General features: G+C 39.6%; 2 protein-coding genes across 7 annotated transcripts in view; both read left to right on the top strand.

Annotated features, from left to right (window-relative positions):
- Window positions 1–511: 511 nt before the first annotated feature.
- C2H15orf61 (chromosome 2 C15orf61 homolog) lies at window positions 512–5810 on the top strand. Its single transcript, XM_061181979.1, has 2 exons — window positions 512–879; window positions 5585–5810. The coding sequence occupies exons 1-2, from the start codon at window positions 534–536 to the stop codon at window positions 5710–5712; spliced, it is 474 nt and encodes a 157-aa protein (XP_061037962.1). The 5' UTR covers window positions 512–533; the 3' UTR covers window positions 5713–5810.
- A 13647-nt stretch (window positions 5811–19457) lies between these two features.
- Window positions 19458–22539, top strand: part of MAP2K5 (mitogen-activated protein kinase kinase 5) — a 264152-nt gene continuing 261070 nt past the window's right edge. For all 6 annotated transcript variants that reach the window (XM_061181974.1, XM_061181976.1, XM_061181973.1 and 3 more), the window contains exon 1: window positions 19458–20190. In XM_061181974.1, coding sequence (XP_061037957.1) covers window positions 20056–20190 — 135 coding nt within the window. In that variant the 5' untranslated portion in view covers window positions 19458–20055. The remainder of the gene's footprint in view (window positions 20191–22539) is intronic.

The raw sequence follows: 22539 nt of genomic DNA, 5'->3' as shown, positions 1-22539 counted from the left end.
ACTTTACCAGCCACTTCAAATCTGGGGACTTGACTTTTAACTCGCTTCCCTGAGGACACCTTCTCAAGGGTTTCCTCAACACCACCAACCAAGGATTGCACTTGAGCCTGGGGCTTGGAAGAGAGATACGGGTGTAAGTTTTGCCACTCAGTAGGGTGGTTAAGTTATTTAATTGTTTTAAAGCTTAATTTTCCTCATACCTAAACTGATAATACTCGCGAAGCCCGCCCTCAACCCTCCTCAAGGTTATTAATGCGTACACGAGATCCTCGGTCACGTTTTCACTACCTCCTCAGCGAGGGGTGACCCTGACCGCCCGCCCGCACCCCGCTCCACTCTCCCTAGGAAGCCGCGGGACCTTTGTGCGCACGCGCCGCCGCGCCCGTGGGGTCTCGCATACTCGCGCGGCGCCCGTTGGGCGTCCCCGCCGCACGCCCGGGGAGCGAGCGAGCGCGCGCGCTCCTTCGGCCCCGCCCCCAGCGGCGCGCGCCCCTACGGCGGCCAGGGGGCGGGAGACGCGGGCAAAGCTGGTCATGGAGGCCCTGCGGAGGGCCCATGAGGCCGTGCTCTGGCTGCTGCTGTGCCGGCCCTGGGCCTCGGGCGCCGCCTCCCGCCCGAAGCCCCGCGCCTCGGAGGTGCTGACGCGCCACCTGGTGCAGCGGCGCCTGCCGCACTGGACCTCTTTCTGCGTGCCCTACAGCGCCGTCCGCAACGACCAGTTCGGCCTCTCGCACTTCAACTGGCCCGTGCAGGGCGCCAACTACCACGTCCTGCGCACCGGCTGCTTCCCCTTCATCAAGTACCACTGCTCCAAGGCCCCCTGGCACGACCTGGCCCGGCAGGACCGGTTCTTCACGGCGCTCAAGGTCATCAACCTCGGTGAGTGGCCCGGGCCGGTGAAGCACGTCCCGCCGACGACGGCCCCACTGTTTGCAAAGCACGCTGACAAACGCTCTGGCTCCGAGGCCGAGCCCCGGGCCCTAGGTCAAACCGCGCCGGCCCCGCGCAGGCTCGCCCGGGCGCACGCGCTCGCCACGCTTCGCCCAGTGCTGGGGCGTTACCCAGACGCTGCCGCTGCGTCCCACCCACTCTGCATCCTTCCAGCCCGGGCCCTGGCCCTGGGCTTCTGTGTTCCCCCGCCCGGCAGGTGCTTGTCAGGGCTAAGTTGTTGCTCCTGAATCGTCCCCTGGAAAGTGGGGCTTATCGACAGGCCTGTACGTAGGGACCACCCTGCATCACCCCGGGGAGAGAGCATTCCATCCTCACTACCTTGCAGCTCTTAACTAGAAGGACCCCTGCATTGGGCAGTGAGAAGGAGGGTGTAGGCCGCCGGAAAGTGGCTCTTAAGTTTTTAAAAAATGCCTAATTGCATGGCAGGATTCGTTCCCATGAACACCACTTTGTGGGTGCGTTCATGTTATAAAAACTGGAACTACTTTTTTTTTTTAACATCTTTATTGAAGTATAAATGGAACTACTTTTTTAAAGTTTCTTTGTTCTCTTTATATGAAACCCCGGCAAGTTTGTTTTACTAAAAGCACTAAAGGTTTTCACCAGTGATGTTAGCTTCTTCAGATGCTAGGCCTAAAAGATATTTAAAAGACTACCTCTTTAATATTGGTATGTTTTCATGGAATATTCTAACTCTGAGAGTGTTAACTCTTGCTGGATGTTTATTATCTTTTGGTTAATGACGGAAGAGGCGTGAACGTTGACATGAGTGCATCTTTTATATTTTCTAGGTCAGTGAAAAATAGGCCTCAGGATGTTTGGAACCTATTAATATAGCTGATATCAAATTAATCCATATTTCAGTAATTCAGAATCTAGATGTGCAAGCTGACCCACGTTACCCAACCAGTTTTTTGAACCAGAATTAAAGCTAAACGCCTATGCAGCTGCACTATTACTATATAGTCTGATAGTTTCTTAAATTTAAATATGGTAGGTGTATTTTTGCTTATAATAACTCGCATATGTCAGTCATGGGATTTTGGAGCCATTGCTCCACTGGGACTGTCTTAGGTTCAGTCCATTAAGGAGAAGATTATTCAGCAATGTGTAATCCTTTAAAAAATGTCTTATTATTTGGCTGATGAACTATATAGAGCATGCCTACTAATTTTGAGGTTGATGCAAAGAAGTTGAGGAGTGTAGTGACTCAGAAAATTCAATTCAAAATTATTTGGAGAGACTGGAGTGATGACTAGATTCAAGAAGAACATGTTTATTTTAGCATTTTCAGAATCAAAAAAAATCATTCTCCCAAATGTAAAGTAATAGGTTAGGAAAAGCATAACTGGAGGGTTATAGGTAAACCATGAGCCCAGTGCCTTTTTTAAAAAAGTTTTCACCATTTAAAACCTAACACTTTAAGAACAGCTTAATGATTAGGGGCTTCTCTTTTTAGGTAGAAAGAAATCCAAAGAAAAATAGGATGCCCAGAACATTCTCACACAGAAGAGTAGTAAAACCTTTTGAAGAAAGAAACAACAGCTGTAGTTTTTTTTTAATGTGGAAGAGAAAGCTGAATAGTGATTTAATGGTCTTTATGGTCTTTTGAAAATTCTAAAAATTCTGTGTAAAAGAGAATAAGAGTTTTAAGTTAAACAAAAAGGAAAACTTTATGCTCAAGCATGCTTGAATACAAATTGGCTTATACTAATAAAGGGAATTTTTTTTTCTGGACTTTTTATTTTAAGAGTATTCACCAATTTGATAATGTTAATTTTGTATTTTTGTCTTAGGGTAGGGAATTAGATAATAGGATTTTTTTCCTATTCTGTGTTGTGCAGTTGCCCCTCTGGATCATCAAGTACATATTCTATTTAAAAATACTTAGAATTTTATTCCTCTTCTTCCCTTTCAAATTAGTAATTATCAAAGTCATTCATTTTTCCATTTTGTAAATAATAAAGATTTCTCTTTTACCCATTTGTTCCCTTTCTCTTCTGCCTTCCTTTCAATGGAAGCTGACATTTTACTGATGGTTTACCAGTCTGGGTATCCTGCTGGGAAGTAGATTGAGATTTAAGAAAAGCAGTTTACCATTGGAATGAATGGGTAATTGGAGACTTGCTACAAAGTTCTAATTTTTTTAAAGTGCTTAACTTGACAGTGGTTTACCTACTGTTCAGCTGACTCAAAATGAATTATTGTGCAAAGAACTGACTTTTACATTCATTTTGATGTTATGATATGTTTCAGACAGTCTGAAAAAAATTTAATTTTTCACCAAACCTTACAGACTTTACAGTATTTGTGCTGTAAAGAAAATTATGGGGTTTTTTAGTGTGTAAATTATATATGTGGCTAATCTTCCCATTTAGTGTATTAGCCTGACTGCATTAAATAAGTAGACTGCAGGTTAAAAAAAAAAAATTAGAGAATGTCTGACTCCTACATTACATCTCCACCCCCTATCAAATAGCATGAATGATAATGGTTCCTAGTTGTTTCTTAATAAGAGATAATGTAGTTATTAAATTAGTAATCCTTGATCAGTCCTCCATTTTAGCTGAAAAAATATTGACCATTTGTGTGATTTTTTTTTTAAAGTATCAGTATTTTAACCGAAAACTGTGATAAATACTGTAAAACAAAACTTTCAGTGTCACCAGCCATTTCTTAACTGTAAGTCCTTAGCTTTGGTTTCAAAGTCATATTTTATGTATTTTACTATCAGTATATTTGGAAAATTAATAATTACTTCTGGAGCCTGTTTTTCTTTTTCACTCCATTTTCAGCTTTTGAAGTTGTGATACCATATTTTAAATTTATTTTTTATTTCAACTGCTCCCTCTACTCTTCACTCGCTTCTGCCTGCCCTGTTCTTGTTCTCTTGTCCACTCCCCCACTCCACACCACTACTTGCCTTTTTTTTTTCTTTTCGGTTGAATGATTTATAAATAGCTATATGATGCTAGTTTTTGTGAATTTTTTGTGACGTTCCCTTGAGGCATTTGGGGGAGGTATTACCAAGGCAAAGAAGGCAATATACTGTGAAAAGTTTCATAGGAATTCCAGGGAACCCTGTGATAGTAACAAGCTGTGACCCAGTATATTCCTAAAGATAGAGAGGTGCCAGTCTGAATGGGCATTTTTGCCTCTCTCATTGCCAACTAGTGATGCTTCTCCTGATTAATCTTTGGCATCACAGTGGCTGGAATGCAGCTTCAAGGAATAAGCACAAAGTAGTCCAATGAACTTATACACTCAAAAAGAACATAACACAGCAAATATACTCTTGCAGAAAAGTAAGAAAAAAATTTAACAATATGATTAGTCCTGAGCATGTGTTGATTTCCCTATTATCTAGAAAGAAAGTGATTTTCCAAATGTACAGCTCTTCTTTTAAATTGTTATTTTCTGTCCAACTCATACCCAGGAACAATAAAATTAATATTTGTGCACACTATACAATATTTGTTATTGATTCATGTGCCTGTGGTTTTATACATGTGTTTTTAATATGTTAATAATAGTCATGGATTTTAAATAAGTGCCTTACAAAAAATAGGAATTGTGAGAGTTTGCTTTGTGTCCAGCTTAGTGTCATATGCATATGAGTGCTTAATCCATATCTCTGGCTAGTATATAGTTAGTTTCCTGTATCACAAATGGCAACTAATCGCAAATGGAAATATTCCAAAGAAGAAATATGTTATTGCAGTCTACTATATACCTATTTCAAATAGGTTGAAGCAAGATTTTCAAATCAGTTGTAAAAATATTAACGGGATTGTTTCTTTCTCATGTTTGTTATTATACTAAAATCTTCCTTAGAGTTAGGTTTTGCCTTAGATTTTGAAGACAGCTTTTTGACCCAGTTTCTTTTAAGTTGTACAAGAAATTATTTTAGCCATCAGTATTACTGTCCAACTTAAAGCACAATAAAGACGACCTAGTAATTTAAGCTCAAGGCCAATAATCAGGAGCATCTACAACTAAATTAATGACACTTCTCTGATTATTTGTGAAAAGAATATAGAATTACTTCATAATTATTTGGAGGTAATGAATTAATGTTTGTAAAGTACTTTGGGTTATTTATTTATTTTATTTTTGGCTGTGTTGGGTCTTCGTTTCTGTGCGAGGGCTTTCTCTAGTTGCGGCAAGCGGGGGCCACTCTTCATCGTGGTGCGTGGGCCTCTCACTGTCGCGGCCGCTCTTGTTGCGGAGCACAGGCTCCAGACGCGCAGGCTCAGTAGTTGTGGCTCACGGGCCTAGTTGCTTCGCAGTATGTGGGATCTTCCCAGACCAGGGCTTGAACCCATGTCCCCTGCATTGGCAGGCAGATTCTCAACCACTGCGCCACCAGGGAAGCCCAGGTACTTTGAATTACAGTTTACATCAGCCTTATCTATAGTTTTTAAGATCTCTAGGCTTACACAATTGTTACTATGTTCCACAAACATAGATGAAATTGACCTCTTAGGCTGAGTCAGTGTTTACTCATATTTTTGTAACTTTATAATTTCTTGATGTTGCTGAAGAGTGCTATGTGATTTATACCATGACAAATATATGAGTACATGATTAATAGGTATTGATTTCACAGGTAACATATTCATTTGTTTTCTAGGTATTCCAACTTTATTATATGGACTTGGCTCCTGGTTTTTTGCTAGAGTCACAGAGACTGTGCACACCAGTTATGGACCAATAACAGTTTATTTTCTAAATAAAGAAGATGAAGGTGCCATGTACTGAAAGTGTGCGTTGGAGGACGAAAATATCAGTAGATTTTCTCATGTGTATGTGCAATATTTATTTTTGATTCCTTAAAATAAAACTTTGCAAACACCTTTTTCTTTCTACGGTGTCTGGTTCTTTAAGATGAATCATTGCCCTCAAGAGGCAAAGCTTTTCATATTAATACATTGTTATATATTGCATACTCTGTTTAGCCAATGGGAACTACAAACGCATAATGCTTATACCAATTTTTTCCTATAACTAGGTTAAACTAGAGATAAAAAATGATTGTAACTTATAGATTCTGTAGTTATGTATTAACAATTTAAATCAACTCTTTGAAAATATAGATACCCCACAAAGAAGGAAGGGGGAAAAATCTTTAACATTGGGAAAAGAAGTAGAGAATGTTAGGATATATGGTCAAAATAATATAATATCATTGGCAAATCCAAAGTTGATGAGAATTCTAACTGCAATCTGAAATTTAAACCATTCAACTGTCAGGATTTTAAATGGAAATGTATTACAGCCTTTGTGCCATTTACCTGTATGAGAGGTGTGGGTGTAATGTTGAAACTTCTTGTTACCTAAAGAATCCAATACCATACTACTTTTTTAAAAATGTAATAACAACTCTAGGTAATGTAAATGCAGCAAGAAGAATGAAATTAAGACTTACTAAAAGTTAAAATAGCATGCCGATAAAGCTGTAAGAACAATTAAAATCTAGAAAGACCCAGAAAAAATAAATTTGGTAACTGTTTAAAAAAGCAACTAGCTGAAATGGTTCGTATCCATAGACTTATTGGCAATGGGAAGGGGCTGAAATTTTAAAGACCTGATGGCGGTTTTGCATTAGAATTTTATTAAGTTAATTGCATTTTTGAAAGCAAAGTCGTTAAAAAAATTTATCCTTGGGGGTAGTTACAGAATACCCAGACGAATGTTAAATTTCAGAAATTTGGAGTAATTCAGGGAGAACTAAGTAGAACTATTTAATTTCTAAACCAATGGGTGTTTAAGATTTATGATCTCTCCCATAATTACAAACATGCATTATATATCATTTTATGTTAATGTGTTGCTGATGCTCTGCAACGTTTACACAGTTTTGTAGCAAAATATTTTATAGAATTCAATCTAACCAACATTTGGGTGCCTATTTCTGGCAAATCAGTAGGGAAAGTGAGTGGAAGTGATTGAGGTGAAAGCACTGGAATAACAAAGTGACACAAACTGGCTTCGTTAGAGGTAGTCATTTTAAGTGAGCTACAGAGAGTGAACTGTTCTTCAAACATTTGTAGTGTTCACTTGTCTAACAGCAATTCTAAATAACCTTTTAATCAAAGAAGTACTTATGCCAATATATTTAGTCCAGAAGAATATACTTGACACTAGTTAAATGAATGGCTTACACAAAGGAGATAGTGTTACATTAAGCTTCATTAATAATAAAACTGACTATTAGCATTTTGCAAGGAAGGCTAGAACTGATTTCCTCTGTAATGGGCAAAGTTAAATAACTATAGCTCATAAGTTTTAAGTCAAATACTGCTCATTCATTGCTCCTGATCTTGTCAATACTTGCTGTAAAGGTTTGGTCCCAACACAAGGCTGATAAAATGGCTTTTATCAGACCATAAATACAGCTTTTCAGTAGAGTTGCACTTCTTTTCACACTGGCCTGTTTGATTTCTGATAATTTGTACTGCCGACTGTGCTTACCTGATTTTCAATAGCTACAATCGGAGTGACTTCTTGTCCATATGGTGATAGGTAAGTCTCCTTGGAGAACATCTTTGACAAACTACCCTATTGATCTCTGTAATTCTCTGCTGCTTGCAGCATTAAATAGAGCCTTGATTTCTTGTCTGATGTGCTCACTGTGTAACAATTAAGCAAATGTAATATTTTCTTGTATTACATGAAAATCAATAGACCTCTTGCTCTCGTGAAGTTGATCATGGTAAAGGATGAACTCAACAATGGCTAAGGGCATGGTTCAAATATTTAAAATATCATTCCTTGGATTTATGAAGTCTTGTAGTGAACCATTTAGTCTGAAAAAATTCTTCTCATTGAACAGCAATGGTTTAAGTTTTTTCTTTAAAGTTGGATATTACATCAAAGTATTGTGGCCTAAAAAGGATAAAATATAAATGCTGGAGGCAGGAGATTGATTCTATTTTTAGCAACAGTGCTATCTTACTTTTTGACCTCAGGCTAATAACTACTCCTTTGTGTCTTAGTTTTTTCCACCTATAATCTAAGAAGGACAAAACAAGAAACCTTTCTGCCTTAAAATGTATCATGAATGTGCTTGTAAGCGAATGTCAGTTTTACCTTAATTTCAGAAAAGCTGGTTTTGTAATCCTCATTCTTGTGTTCCATATATATTTAAGTTTAAAAGACTTCATCAGTAAAAGGATTTTTTAAATAAGTGAGAGGAAGGGAGGAGGAGACACATTGAAGCAGTTTGAGCGAGTGTGTCTGTGTGCATGCAGGTTATGCCTGAGATGGCAAGCAGGGTTCCAAATGGACCCTGCCCTTCTGGATAGCAGGAGTTTTCTTAGTTGATGAAACAGACAGCTTTTCTGCCTATACTTCTTTAATGGGGTTTTTAGTCTTTAAAATAATCCAGGCAAAACTATTTTTTGAATGAAGATGAAGTTTTAGTTTAAAATCTTGCATCTCTTTTATTGTTATTTCTATACAAATCAATTATCAAGTGTTGGAAGAAGTTTCTAGTCAAAATTCGTAGTTCCTGTATAAGTTGTGAACCACCATAAACACGCAGTAACAGAGTTGGGAGCAAGAAAGAGGTTGCTAATTAAAAAAAAAAAAAAAATCCCTAGTTTCTCAGTGCTAATGTCTTAACATACCAAATTGTACAAATAGTTATAAGTTCGTTCATCATACATATTTGGTCACTAATATTTTGCTTATTGTTGACCAGTAAAAATGAAAACACTTTTAATTATTAAAAGCCATATGTATTTCTTTTAAAATGTACATTTTATTTTGTGTCATTTATATTTATATTCACTCAAAATTATAATCACAGATCATCTATAATTCTTCACAAAATATCTCTTAATTCTATTAAAGAATGAATGTTGTTTGAATGAGTGGAGTGACCTAAAGAAGGATCTGGGTTTCATTTCATTTAAAAGCTAATGCAGATAACAGAAACCTTATCCTAAAGCTAGTGGATCGGGTGTCTAATTTTTTTCAGCACTTACCATTCAGACAGTAATGACGTTTGGGGGCATCTTAACCTAAACAAGTACTTAGCATTACATCTCACCTGGGTCAACAGTCTAGGGTATCAGAGTTAAACTGTGTTACTGTAAATTAATGGAAAATGTAACTGCACTTTGCTGAAAGATCAATGTCCAATGAAGGCTGCACAATCAAATCTTGTTGCAATGATTGAGGTCTTTAATTGCCTTTCAAAGATAAGGTGGTAATCAACACAGCTTTAACTGATCTCTTTTACTAGTTCAATTACATGCTAATGACTAGTGCCAAGTCAGAATCTTTAACTACTTATACTTATTAAATCTTACCTTAGTAATGAAAAATTACTTTAGCTTACACAATCGATAGAACACACATCTTAATTACTATATTTCACTTTTATACCATTTTATGTGCTTGACAAATGTTTCACAAGAGCTTTCCCAACAATAAGAAGTGTTATTAGTAGTGACCACAGTCCACAGAGTATTTTTCTAATATAAATTGGAGATCAGATGTTGAGAAAAAAAATTCTTTAAATGAAGATGTGGATAAAATAGTTTCCAATGACACAAGCTTGGCCATCCAGCAACTTCTCAGACCTGTTTTGCTAATTGAGAGTACATTTAATACAACTCTAGGTGCGCAGGCTTCAGTAGGTGTGGCGCGCAGGCTCAGTAGTTGTGGTGCACAGGCTTAGTTGCTCCGCAGCATGTAGGATCTTCCCGGACCAGGGATCGCACCCGTGTCCCCTGCATTGGCAGGCGGATTCTTAACCACTGCACCACCAGGGAAGCCCCTAGTAAGTGTATTTCTAAGTTCAGTTAGCTTTCTAGTAAAGAAACTGTGATTTCGCATACTGCCTACTGTAAAAATCTCCTATTTGGGGAAAGGATAAATGTTAGAAAAGGCAAATGACAAAAAAAAAATAAGTTGGACATCATCAAAATTAAAAACCTTTGTGTTTTAAAGGACACTATCAAGAAAATAAAAGACAACTGACAGAATGGGAGAAAATATTTGCAAATCATATATATGATAAAGGGACTTATAGCCAGAACATATAAAGAACTCTTCTAACTCAACCCAATTGAAAAATAGATTTGGACAGACATTTCTCCAAAGAAATTATACAAATAGCTACTAAACACATGAAAGGCGTTTAACATTAACTATTAGGGAAATGCAAATCAAAACCACAACGAGATACCACTTCATACCCAATAGGATGGCTATAATCAAAAAGACATAATAACAAGTGTTCGCATGAAATATGGAGAAGTTGGAACCCTCATACATTGCTAGTGGGAATGTAAAATAGTGCAGCCACTTGGGAAAAGTTTGGCCGTTCCACAAAATATCAAACATGGAGTTACCATATTACCCAGCAATTCTGTTCCTGGGATACATACCCTAGAGAATTGAAAATATGTTCACACAAAAACTTGTACACAAGTGTGCATAGCATTATTCATTCTAGCAAAGAAGTGGAAACAACTCAAATAACTGATGAATGGATAAAAATAAAATGTGGCATATTCACACAACAGAATATTATTCAACCAAAAACAGGAAAGAATTATTGATCCATGCTACAGCATTGACAAAGCTTTCTTGAAAACATTACACTAAGTGAAAAAAGCCCATCATAAAAGCCCATACATTGTGTGATTCCATTTATATGAAATGTCCAGAATAGGCAAATCTATAGAGACAGAAAGTGGATTAGTGATTGCCTAGGACTGGGGAGGTTGGTAGGAAATGGGGAGTGACTGTTAATGGGCACGGGGATTCTTTTTGGGGTGATGAAACTGTTCCAAAATTGATTGTGGTGATGGTTGCACAATTCTGTGACTATACTCAAAACATTGAATTGTACACTTTAAATGGAAGAACTGTATGGCATGTGAATTATCTTTCAATAAAGCTGTTAAAAAACTAGTAAAGGGGGGAGGGGAAATGAGCAGTTAGTGTTTAATAGGTATAGAGTTTCAATTGTGTAAGATAAAAAGAGTTCTGGAGATAAATGGTATTGATGGTTGCACAGTAATGTGAATGTACTTAATAACACTAAACTGTACACTTAAAAATGGTTAACATGATAATTTCTGTGTGATGTGTATTTCACCATAAATAAAAATAAATTTTAAAAATTAGTAAAGGATTCATTATTACTATGATAAAATATAACTGCATAATTTCTATAGAAAATAACTGTGTTTAGAAAAATGTTAGAAATTAAAAGAGGTAAAACATTAACATCATTTTATATGTTGTATTCTTGGAATTTTAAAAATTTTAGTATGAAACCTAGTTTTTATTTTTTTAACATCTTTATTGGAGTATAATTGCTTTACAATGGTGTGTTAGTTTCTGCTTTGTAACAAAGTGAATCAGCTATACATATACATATATCCCCATATCTCCTCCCTCTTGTGTCTCCCTCCCACCCTCCCTATCCCACCCCTCTAGGTGGACACAAAGCACCGAGCTGATCTCCCTGCGCTATGAGGCTGCTTCCCACTAGCCATCTATTTTACATTTGGTAGTGTATGTATGTCCGTGCCACTCTCTCACTTTGTCCCAGCTTACACTTCCCCCTCCCCATGTCCTCATGTCCATTCTCTACGTCTGCGTCTTTATTCCTGTCCTGGCCCTAGGTTCTTCAGAACCTTTTTTCTTTTCTTTTTTTTAGGTTCCATATATATGTGTTAGCATATGGTATTTGTTTTTCTCTTTCTGACTTACTTCGCTCTGTATGACAGTCTCTAGGTCCATCCACCTCACTACTAATAACTCAATTTCGTGAAACCTAGTTTGAATTAAATAGATGAAATCTCATTTGGGATCACTTTTAGTAGCATTAAGAAAAGGGTATACTTGGTTTGAGATACTTTAAGACCAGGGACTGCCCTGGCAGTCCAGTGGTTAAGATTCCATGCTTCCACTGCAGGGGGCATGGGTTCATCCCTGGTCGGGGAGCCAAGATCCTGCATGCCGCGAGGCATGGCCAAAAATTTTTTTTAATTTTAAAAATTTTTAAAAAGATAAGACCAAAGAAAAGTATGTAAAATGTTAGTAAATGAAAATATCCTCTTTTAGATCCTAGTTGCTAGATAAAGAATATCAGCTACTACTAGAATGAGGTTTTATATAGTATTGCTTATAGCTATTTTAGTTGCACTTATATCATTTTAAATACAGTTTATGAACATTGTACTACTCCATTATATTATAAATTTATCTTCAGTAATATTTATAGTATCAATTTAAATGCTGTAAAACTTCATGAAAAGTAGCTTAAACAAGGATTTTGATAAACAAAAGCTTTCAGTTTTTAAAAGCAAATCATGTACTTCTTAAGGAAGATTTGAAGTTCTTTGTTGTTGTCGATAGAATTATGAACCTTATAAACTTGGTATTTTTTAGTTAACCTAAATACATAAATCTATTCGAATTCATCTTACGAAAAGAGATATGTCATTAGATATATGATCATTATATGCTTTAGTGATTCATGGACCTTGTTACATACATTCTTTGTAATGTATGAATTATTTAGTAAGAAAAATCACAATAATTTTGTTGTTACTCAAAAATTTATGGGTTGGCAGAAACAATTATGCAGCCCCTGAAGCTGGTATGTTAAGGTAACGTCATTAACGCTACATAGTATGATTTTTTTTGTAGTTATTTGACATAACCTTTACTGCTTCTGCTAGAATATATCAGTAATTTTATAACAAGCTGTCTGTAAGCAGAATATTGAATTTATTAACCACAAAGTGATTCATTTTACTCTATTTTCATATAAGTGCATAACTTAAAATCAGATCTAAAAAGTTGTCTACCCTAACCCTAAAGGAAAAATAAAAATATACAAAATAAAAATCCGTACTCTAATAAATAGATGTGAATTTAAAACTCCATTTAAGGAAAATGGATATTTTTATTTCAAAAAATGTATATGTTTATGAATTGGATTAAAATAATTCATAAAATTAGGAGATTAGGGCTTCCCTGGTGGCACAGTGGTTAAGAATCCGCCTGCCGATGCAGGAGACATGGGTTTGATCCCTGGCCTGGGAAGATCCCACATGCCACGGAGCAACTAAGCCTGTGCCCCACAACTACTGAGCCTGCGCTCTAGAGCCCGTGCTCTGCAACAAGAGAAGCCACGACAATGAGAGGCCCGCGGGCCGCAACGAAGAGTAGCCCCCGCTTGCCTCATCTAGAGAAAGCCCATGTGCAGCAAGGAAGACCCAACACAGCCAAAAACAAAAATGAAAAAAAAAAAAAGTAGATTATCTTGCAACCTTTCTTTACACATAGTATTAAGGCTCTGACTGTGAGATAAAGTCAAAATTTTAGTTTCTTATGCTTTCAAATATCCAAATTTTATAAAATGAAGGGACCAAGAATTTCAAGGTTTGAATTAAAATCTAAATAGTGTCACTTACTTTTAGATTACATTAAAAATCAACAGTCATTCATTCATCCTACAAATCTTTTGCATTGACCATGTTGAAGGCAAATTTTATTCAATACTAATTTTACCTGTCAACAAAATCTAGTAGTTCTGAATCTATATACAGGGTCCATTCAAGCCATACTGAAAGACTACTTCTGTACACAGCTGGAAGAGAACAATGTGTTACTAATTTTTGTGTTTCCAGTATTTGTCATATAATGAAGGCTCTATGTCAAATGAACGTGTGATGATTCAAAATTAAAAAGAAAACTTGCCTTCATTTTAAAGAGCTTTAAGAAAAGGATACTTTAATTGGAAATCATATGGATTCTTTACAAGAACAGCAACAAATTTTGAAATACTATCTCAGGTGTAATGAACAAACTTACACTGTTCCATGCCTTCTGAAAAATAAAAGATTGGAATCTTGTTGCATTATCCTTTTGAGGCATCTCAAAAGGTGCCATCTATTTTCTCATACAGGAATTTTACTATTTTAAAGTCAAACAGAATGATGTGTAGAAGTATGTGAAATGAAACATTAATCAGAAACTACTAGGATGAGTTAGACTTACTCTTTTTAAACAGAACTAGAAATAGTGTGTTGGTAACAAGGAGACAAGAAGAATATTTTAATTGATTTGGCAAAAAATGGAATGGGGTGCCTCTTGAGGAAGTGAGTCCTGTTATTGCAGATGTTCAGAGAGGCTGTATGACAATTCCTTAGGTAAATGTGGAGAGAATTCTTGAATTGGGCAGAAGATTAGATTGGTGATTTTGTAAGTTTCCTTTAACTCTGAAATTTTATTATCATTCTTTCATGCCTGTGTCTGATTTAGCTTGATGTTTATTGCTGTTCCACTATGTGTGTAATACAAAGAACCTTGTTTTGGAGATGAAAAATATGGTTTAAGTCTTGCTATACCATTACTGGTTGAATATAATTGAGAAAAATTAGAGCCTTCTTAGTGTCTCCATATATACAATAAGGAGTTTATCTAACACTTACATATTGTTTCTTTGTGTCAGGTCCTAGACTAAGCACTTTACACATATTAGCTCCCTTAATCCTATTTTTATTCCCATTTTTTAGCTGTGGAAACCAAGAAGTCTTGCTCAATGTCACACATGGTGAGTGTTATTCCAGTCCCTGTAACCTGTCTACAGAGTCCAAATTCTTAACCATTACTCTATACTTCCCTACGATGCACAGGGTAACGAAGGGAGACGTGCTTTGCAAGCTCTAAAGCCCCACAAAAATGTGAGATATAGTTTGTTGGTTAATATAAAGAAAAGAATATAGATATGTTTAAACCATCAAAAAAGGGAAATAAAGCTTAAGTGATTTGTAGGAACACCAGCCTACTCTACCTGAGGGAAAATGTATTACGTAGAAATTAAATCCAATGACATCATAAATTAATAAATTAGTTCATGTTACAGCATCTAAAATCCATAGTACATACTTGGCGCTCTATGAATATCTGTTGAACTATTGTTTCTGCTTCTGCATGAGTACTGGAATCGCTCCCACTGTTCTTTTCCATTCCTGCCACAACACAAAAGAGCAGACTTTCCCATCACACTTTCAAGGGTTTGTCTCTTACCACTTTTTTTTTTAATTTTTAAAAAATTTATTTATTTTATTTATTTATTTTTGGCTGCGTTGGGTCTTCGTTGCTGCGCGCGGGCTTTCTCTAGTTGCGGCAAGCGGGGGCTGCTCTTCGTTGCGGTGCACGGGCTTCTCATTGCAGTGGCTTCTCTTGTTGCAGAGCATGGGCTGTAGGTGGGCGGGCTTCAGTAGTTGCAGCACTTGGGCTCAGTAGTTGTGGCTCGTGGGCTCTAGAGCGCAGGCTCAGTAGTTGTGGCGCACGGCCTTAGTTGCTCCGCGGCATGTGGGATTTTCCTGGATCAGGGCTCGAACCCCTGTCCCCTGCATTGGCAGGCCGATTCTTAACCACGGCGCCACCAGGTAAGTCCCACCACTTTTGTACATGCTTCTTCATATTCTTTTTTTAAAGTAATGCATATTAAGCACTATGAGGAAAATGCTTATGTTTATTTTTCAGTTGTTATTGTAATACCAATAAATTATATCTTTTTTAAATTAAAATTTCTAAGACATTATTACAAGTGTGTAGAAATGAAACTTATTTAAAAAAACTTTTTATTTTGGAATAACTTTAGATTTACAGAAAAGTTGCAAATATAGTACAGAGAGTTCCCATATACTCTCACCCAGATTCCCCTAATGTTAGCATTTTACGTAATCATTGCACATATGTCAAAACTAAAAAGTCAGCATTGGTACGTTATTACTAACTAAACTCCAGACTTTATTCAGATTTCACCGGTTTTTCATTACTGTCCTTTTTCTGTTCCAGGATTCCATTGAGGATCCCACAATACATTTAATCGTCATGTCTCCTTAGTCTCCTCACCTCTGTGAAAGTTTCTTTGTTTTTTGTTTTCTGTGACCTTGGCAGTTTTGAGGAGTATTTTTCAGGTATTTTGTAGACTGTCCCTCAATTTGGGTTTGTCTGATGGTTTTCTCATGATTAGATTGGGGTTATGGGTTTGGGGAAGAAGACCCCACAGGTCAAATGCCCTTCTTGTTGCATCATATAAGAGAGTACATGACATCAACATGACATCACTGGTGATGTTAACCTTGATCACTTGGTTAGGATGGTGTCTGCAAGGTTTCTCCACTAGAAACTTACTGTTTTCATCCTCTATTCTCATCATATTCCTTTAAATCAAAATCAACAAGTATTGGGAATTCGCTGGTGGTCCAGTGGTTAGGACTTGGCACTTTCACTGCTGGGGCCCGGGTTCAATCCCCGGTTGGGGGACTAAGATCCCGCAAACCACGTGGTGTGGCCAAAAAGAAAGAAAGAAAGAAAAAACAAAAACAAAACCCCCAAATCAACAAGTATTTGAATGTTATATGTAGGGACCCACACCCGGCACTGAAGAAGACAAGTGGAATTTTGGAACACAGGAGGCAGTCAACATTTGCTATAAAGTTTGTGGTTCAGTGGGAGTCTATAATTGTTGTTGTCTCAGTCTCCACGATGGCAGTGGTAGTGGGAAGGCCAAGGAGCAAGTGCGGCTCAAGACAGGCAGGAGATGCACATGGTAGTTGCATTCCTATTACTCAACCCACTTTGCCTTCAAAATCCACTCATTCATTTAACAAATATTATTAAAGTGCCCACTGTGTGTCAGGTACTATTTTAGGTACTAGGGACATGGCAGTGAATAAAACACATACCCGTCCCTCCCTCGCCAAGTTACAGTTTAGTGGGGAGACAAACACAGGATTGAGACATGTGGCATGGTAGTGATGAGGGCCAGGAGAAAAGTAAACCAGGGAAGGGGACCAGGAATTGTGTACACCTGCGTGCTCGCATCTGTGGGTGGGGTGGGTTTGGGGCTGGTTTTCGAGACTGTGCTAAGGGAAGGCCTCAACACGAAGGTGATTTTTAAGTCAACATCTGCAGGAGGAAGTGAGCCATGTGAATATCGGGATAAGAGCAATCCAGGGAGAGGAAAGGGCAAATGCAAAGACCCTGAGGTGGGATGCCTGAGATGTTCAAGGAAAAGTAAGAAGGAGGCTGGTGTGAATGACGTTTGAGAGATCATAAGGCCAGAAGGTATGGAGGGCAGACTGTGTGGAGTTTTGCAGGTCAAGGAAAGGACTTTAGTTTTTATTCTGTACAAGTTAGGAGGCCATCAGAATAGTTTTAACCAAAGGGGTGACTTGGTATTCTAACCCTGGTAATTGGATTGAGCATAGACCGTTGGTAGCAGTGGCAAGAATGGAAACAGAAGTTTAAGGGAGAAATATAATATAAATATAATGGTAGTTTGGACTGAGATAGTATCTGTGAAGCAGTGGGAAGGGATCAGATTCTGGGTTAAGGATTGGAGATTGGGAGCAATGTAAAAAGAGATGAAAGAAAACATCTCTGAACTTATAGTAGTAAAATGTTAATTTTCCTCATTTAAAAAATTACTTTATAACAAAAAAGATAAATAAGCCAATTTAAAAACGGGCAAAGGACTTGAATAGACAATTCTCCAAAGAAGATATACAAATGGCCAACAAGTATATGAAAAGATGATCATCACTAATCACTAGGGAAATGCAAATCTAAACCACTTTGAGATATCACCTCATACCCATGAGAATATGGCTTCTAACAAAAATGTAGAAAATAACAAGTGTTGGTGAAAATGTAGAGAAACTGGAACTCTTGGGCTGGTGGGAATGTAAAATGGTGCAGCCATTGTGGAACATGGCAGTTCCTCAAAAAATTAAAAATAGAATTATCATATGATCCAGCAATTCTACTTGTGGGTATATATCCAAAAGAATTGAAAGTACAACTTGAGTTGGTTTTGCCCATAGTACTATCAATAAAAACCATTTTAACAAATCATGAGTTCATAGAAAATCTCTGGCTTTGTGGTCTATTTTCTCAAATAATAGGAAATGAACTTTCAATAAAAAGTGCATGGGGACCTTGAACAAATTGTTTGTTTTTTCACAAGACTGAAGTGCAGGTGGAAAAGGGCAATTCTTTGACTACCTGGAGGATCTGACTAAATGAATTTCTACCTAAGCTATTCATTTACAATAACTGAAAAGAGATAATTTATCTTCTACAATGGACTTTCAAATTAAAAATAAAAGGAATGTAGGGACTTCCCTGGTGGTGCAGTGGTTAAGAATCCACCTGCCATTGCAGAGGACACAGGTTTGAGCCCTGGTCGGGGAAGATCCTACATGCCGCGGAGCAGAAGCCCGCACACCCCAACGAGCGGCACTAGAGAAAGCCTGGGCGCAGCAACGAAGACCCACGCAGCCATAAATAAATAAATAACTAAATAAAACAAATACTATTACAAAAAAAAAGGAATGCAGATAGAGAAAATATGCAGTAAAAAATTGATATTATACCAAAACTGACCAGTATCTAAATTATTTTTTCTCTCGCATTCATCAACTGTTTGAGAGGAATGACACTCCTCTCCCACCGAATTTATACAAAATTCAGCCCCTCAAAGGACAGCGATATGTGGACTTTTCTTAGAGATAAAGGACGAAACTACGCGTTGCAATTTGTAAACAAACTTCTGTATAGGCATCATAGATGAACAAAATTATGCATTTAAAAATCTGAGGTTAACAAGGCATTTAAAAATAACCAAGGGTTATTGCTACTCCCTGTGATATCACTGCGTAAACATTGCTATCTAGTTGAAAATTTATGGACTGTCTAGAATATTTTTTTTTCAAAGGTTTAATAAGAAAAGATGATGCCACTACTGCAACTGTACCCAGGCAGTTAAACTCTTCACTGAATTTCTTTACTGTTGCTTTTGAATAGTGCGCTGTTTGCTATTTTAGGGTAACCATGGGGGTAAAGGACCTCACTGAAAAATCCACACTCGCTTTGCTCATTTGGGAGAAAGATGATCCTCCGGATCTGTGACTTGGAAAAATGAAAAAAAGACAACCTTGCTCTTGATCATTTGATGCACAAACCTCCACGAATATTTAGGTACAGGGCCTGATAAAGTAGGAATAAACGAGAGGGGCAGTTCTATTTTTCTAGTCTTCTGAACAGGGAAACAGTACGCATTTTAAGCCGTCAATCGGCTTTTGGCGGACCCCTGCTCTAGTTCAGTTTCCTCCTTCTTTTGTTAAATGTTTTCACCTCGCTGAGTTTAATGAGGGTCGGGAAAAGAAAGGGCTGTCACCCGGTCTCCATGTGTGGTCACTTCGCGACAGGGGAGGTGGGGGTCTCACGACTGAATAGTCCAGTCGGTCCCCTCACTCCGGCCCCGGCGCCTAGCCCTTGCTCCTCGGGTCCCGCCCGCCGGCGAGCGGGGGCGGGGCCCGCCAGGAGCTGCCCTCTTCCAACATGGCGCCGCGGGAGGCGGGTCCCCTCGCCGGCTCCCAGGGTTCCGGCGCCGCGCGTTTTGGTTCCGGAGTAACAGTGCCCTTGCCGCCGTCTTCCCCCTCCTACCGCCGCCTTCCCCCTCCTGCCGCTGCCGCCGCCGGGACGCGGGGCCTCGGGTTGCCGGGGCTGAGTCGCGCGCGCCGTGCACTCTGGCTCGGGGTGGGGCAGAGGACTCGCCCCCGACCCTCCCGCGGAGGGCCCTCTCGGCTTTCTTGTGGTCCGGCGGCCCTGGGGCTCCTTCTTAACAGCCCCGGACTGAGTCCCCTCAAGTCGGGGACCCTCCGCTCCTTTAAGGAGGAGTGGACACCTGCCGCCGTATCTCTCTAAAACGGCGTCTTCTCTGTGCTGTCCCCTCACACCCACACAGACGGCAGAGAACTGCAAGATGCCGTTTGCTCTCGTTTCCAACTCCAGAACCTTCTGATCTCCGCTAGTTCCTACTGGCTCCTGCCCCTTGCCCTGTCCACGCTCACAGAGAGACATCCCTCAACCCCATACAGCCTGGGCCTGGCTCCGAGCCTGCGGGCTGCTTCCGGACCACCTCCTCTCTTCACTCCCCCTCCCCCTCTGTCCTCTGACCCTCAGTCCCCTTGTCACCTCTTCGAGCCCCCGCCTAACCAGGAGCCAGGGGGTTCCCCCCTACCAGGATGTGAGCCCCTTTAACCTGTAATGCTGTGGCTGGCCCTTGGCCCCTTCCATGCCATGGAGAACCAGGTGCTGGTGATTCGCATCAAGATTCCAAATAGTGGCGCCGTGGACTGGACAGTGCACTCTGGGCCGCAGCTTCTCTTCAGGGATGTGCTGGTGAGTGCTAATCTCAGTGTCCCTAGCGAGGGCGGCGCAGGGATTTGTAGGGCAGTCAGCACCTTGATCACCACATCTTACCCTGGTGGCCTGAGCTAGTGGCCATTGCTGGCCTTGTATGGGGGCAGTTTTATTTCTTCCACCACAAGCATTGATTAATTGTATAGACTGAAATCTGACAAGTGTGCAGGTCCCTGGGGAAGTAGAGATGAATCAGATTGGACCCCTGCCCTCAAGGAACTCACAGCCTGGACTGGGACATGCACACAGAAGCAACCAACTGGGATACAAAAAGCTGAATCTAGAAGAGAGTTTTTCTCAAGGATTTTTTGGAATGTCCCTGGCCAGATTCCAGCCTGTCTTTCTACTGAGTTCTCTAAACTTGGTAACTAGTGGGAAAGGGAAACAAGGCAACTCTAACCAATCATGTTTCAGCAAGCCTAAGACGTCATAAGTTTTAAGATATTATTTTTATGTACCGCTAAGAAAGAAAAAAAATGCGACCTGTTAAACTGTGACATGCCACACATTGTACAAAACCCAATTTCAGAGATGTTAAAATAGAGGGGAAAATGTGCATCTTAGAGTCAATGACGTAGTCTTACTTTCATAATAAATATTCAAAATATATTTCAAATAAAATCATGGAATGTTAGAGCAGAGGATAACCTTGGAGGTGGCCTGTTGAGCCCTCTGATCTTTTTGCAGATAGTTACCGAGGAGCAGTGAGGTGAAATGGCTTTTCCAAAGCCATGTTGCTTGTGAGTGGGAGAGTCAGTGCCAGAACTCAGATGTCCTTACTTTACTTGGTATTTATTTCCACATGCTGTAGTACTACTTCTCAGCTTTTAGTATTCATGTGAGATAGAGTACATCGTACCCATTTTATATTTTGAATAACTGCGCTATCAAAGGCAGAGCTGACATACCAAGGAGCATGTTGCAAGTACCAGATCTATAGTGGAACTTACCTGCAGGATAAGATGGGGCTGGGTGGAGGTTTGGGGGAAGAGGAAGATCTGGGATGTGGTTTTTGATTGCCATAGGTTACTCAATCAAAATTTGATCTGGGTACCTTCATTTTGAGTTCTGGATGTTACTGACCACCTAGAGCATACAGATCTTCAGGTGTCTGCACAAGGAGTGCAGAGGCTGGAGTAAACCAGCAGCCTCCGATCTTGTACACATATGCCATCCTTCTCTTTGCATCCAGAGTTCTCCACACGCTCACATGCACATGGATCTCCCTTCATGGTAAGGCCCAAACTCCTTGGCGTGGTCCTCTGGGCCCATATATATATATATATTTTTAAAATAAATTTATTTATTTATTTATTTTTGGCTGAGTTGGATCTTTGTTGCTGCGCGCGGGCTTTCTCTAGTTGCTGCGAGCGGGGGCTACACTTCGTTGCGATGCGCGGGCTTCTCATTGTGGTGGCTTCTCATGTTGCGGAGCACGGGGTCTAGGCGTGCAGGCTTCAGTAGTTGTGGCTTGCGGGCTCTAGAGCGCAGGCTCAGTAGTTGTGGTGCATGGGCTTAGTTGCTCCGTGGCATGTGGGATCTTCCTGGACCAGGGCTCCAGCCCGTGTCCCCTGCATTGGCAGGTGGATTCTTAACCACTGAGCCACCAGGGAAGCCCCTCTGGGCCCATCTTGATTGGCTTGTACCTGCCTGGCACCAGCTTCATCTCTCACTACACTCCCATGAGCATCCTGTCTTCCAGATATATAGAATTAACCGTGAGTTCTCCCAGGTGCCCAGGCCTGCTTCACTGGGTCTCTTTCTTCAGCTCACCAACTCCCACCTGTCCTTCAAAGCCCAGCTTCGCTTTTCCTCTGCGTTGGTCTTGGTCACATGCCCCTCCTCTGTGTTTCCACAACTTTGTTTTGGCAAAGTATATGGGTTTTGTGCTAATTTTGTCTGTCTCCTCCACGAGATGGTAAACTTCTGGAGGAGACGGACACCTCTGTTTCCTCTCTGTTTCTGATGCTTCATAGGACCCTGAAATATTTGTTTAATGAGGGAGCTTCAAAGAGGATGCACACCGTTATGGTTTTGTGGACAGCACACTAGGTTTTGAATCAAGAAATTCGTGCTTAATTGTAAACTATCCCAGTAACTAGGCACGTCACTCTACCTCTCCGAGCCTCAGTTTCTTTATTTGTAAATTAGGGATAATGATACCTGCCTCAAAGACTTGTAAAGATTAAGTGAGATTGTGTCTCTGATGAGAAAGACAAGAGCTTTCTTTCACTTTACTCATTTGAGACAACAGAAGGTATTATTTTAAGTAGAATGGTATAGTGTTAAAAACACAAACTGGAGCCAGGCTGACCGCGTTTACATTGT

This window comes from Eubalaena glacialis, chromosome 2 (genome assembly GCF_028564815.1).
Source record: "Eubalaena glacialis isolate mEubGla1 chromosome 2, mEubGla1.1.hap2.+ XY, whole genome shotgun sequence".
NCBI classification, from domain to species: Eukaryota; Metazoa; Chordata; class Mammalia; order Artiodactyla; family Balaenidae; genus Eubalaena; species Eubalaena glacialis.
This window is presented reverse-complemented; position numbering and strand designations above follow the sequence as displayed.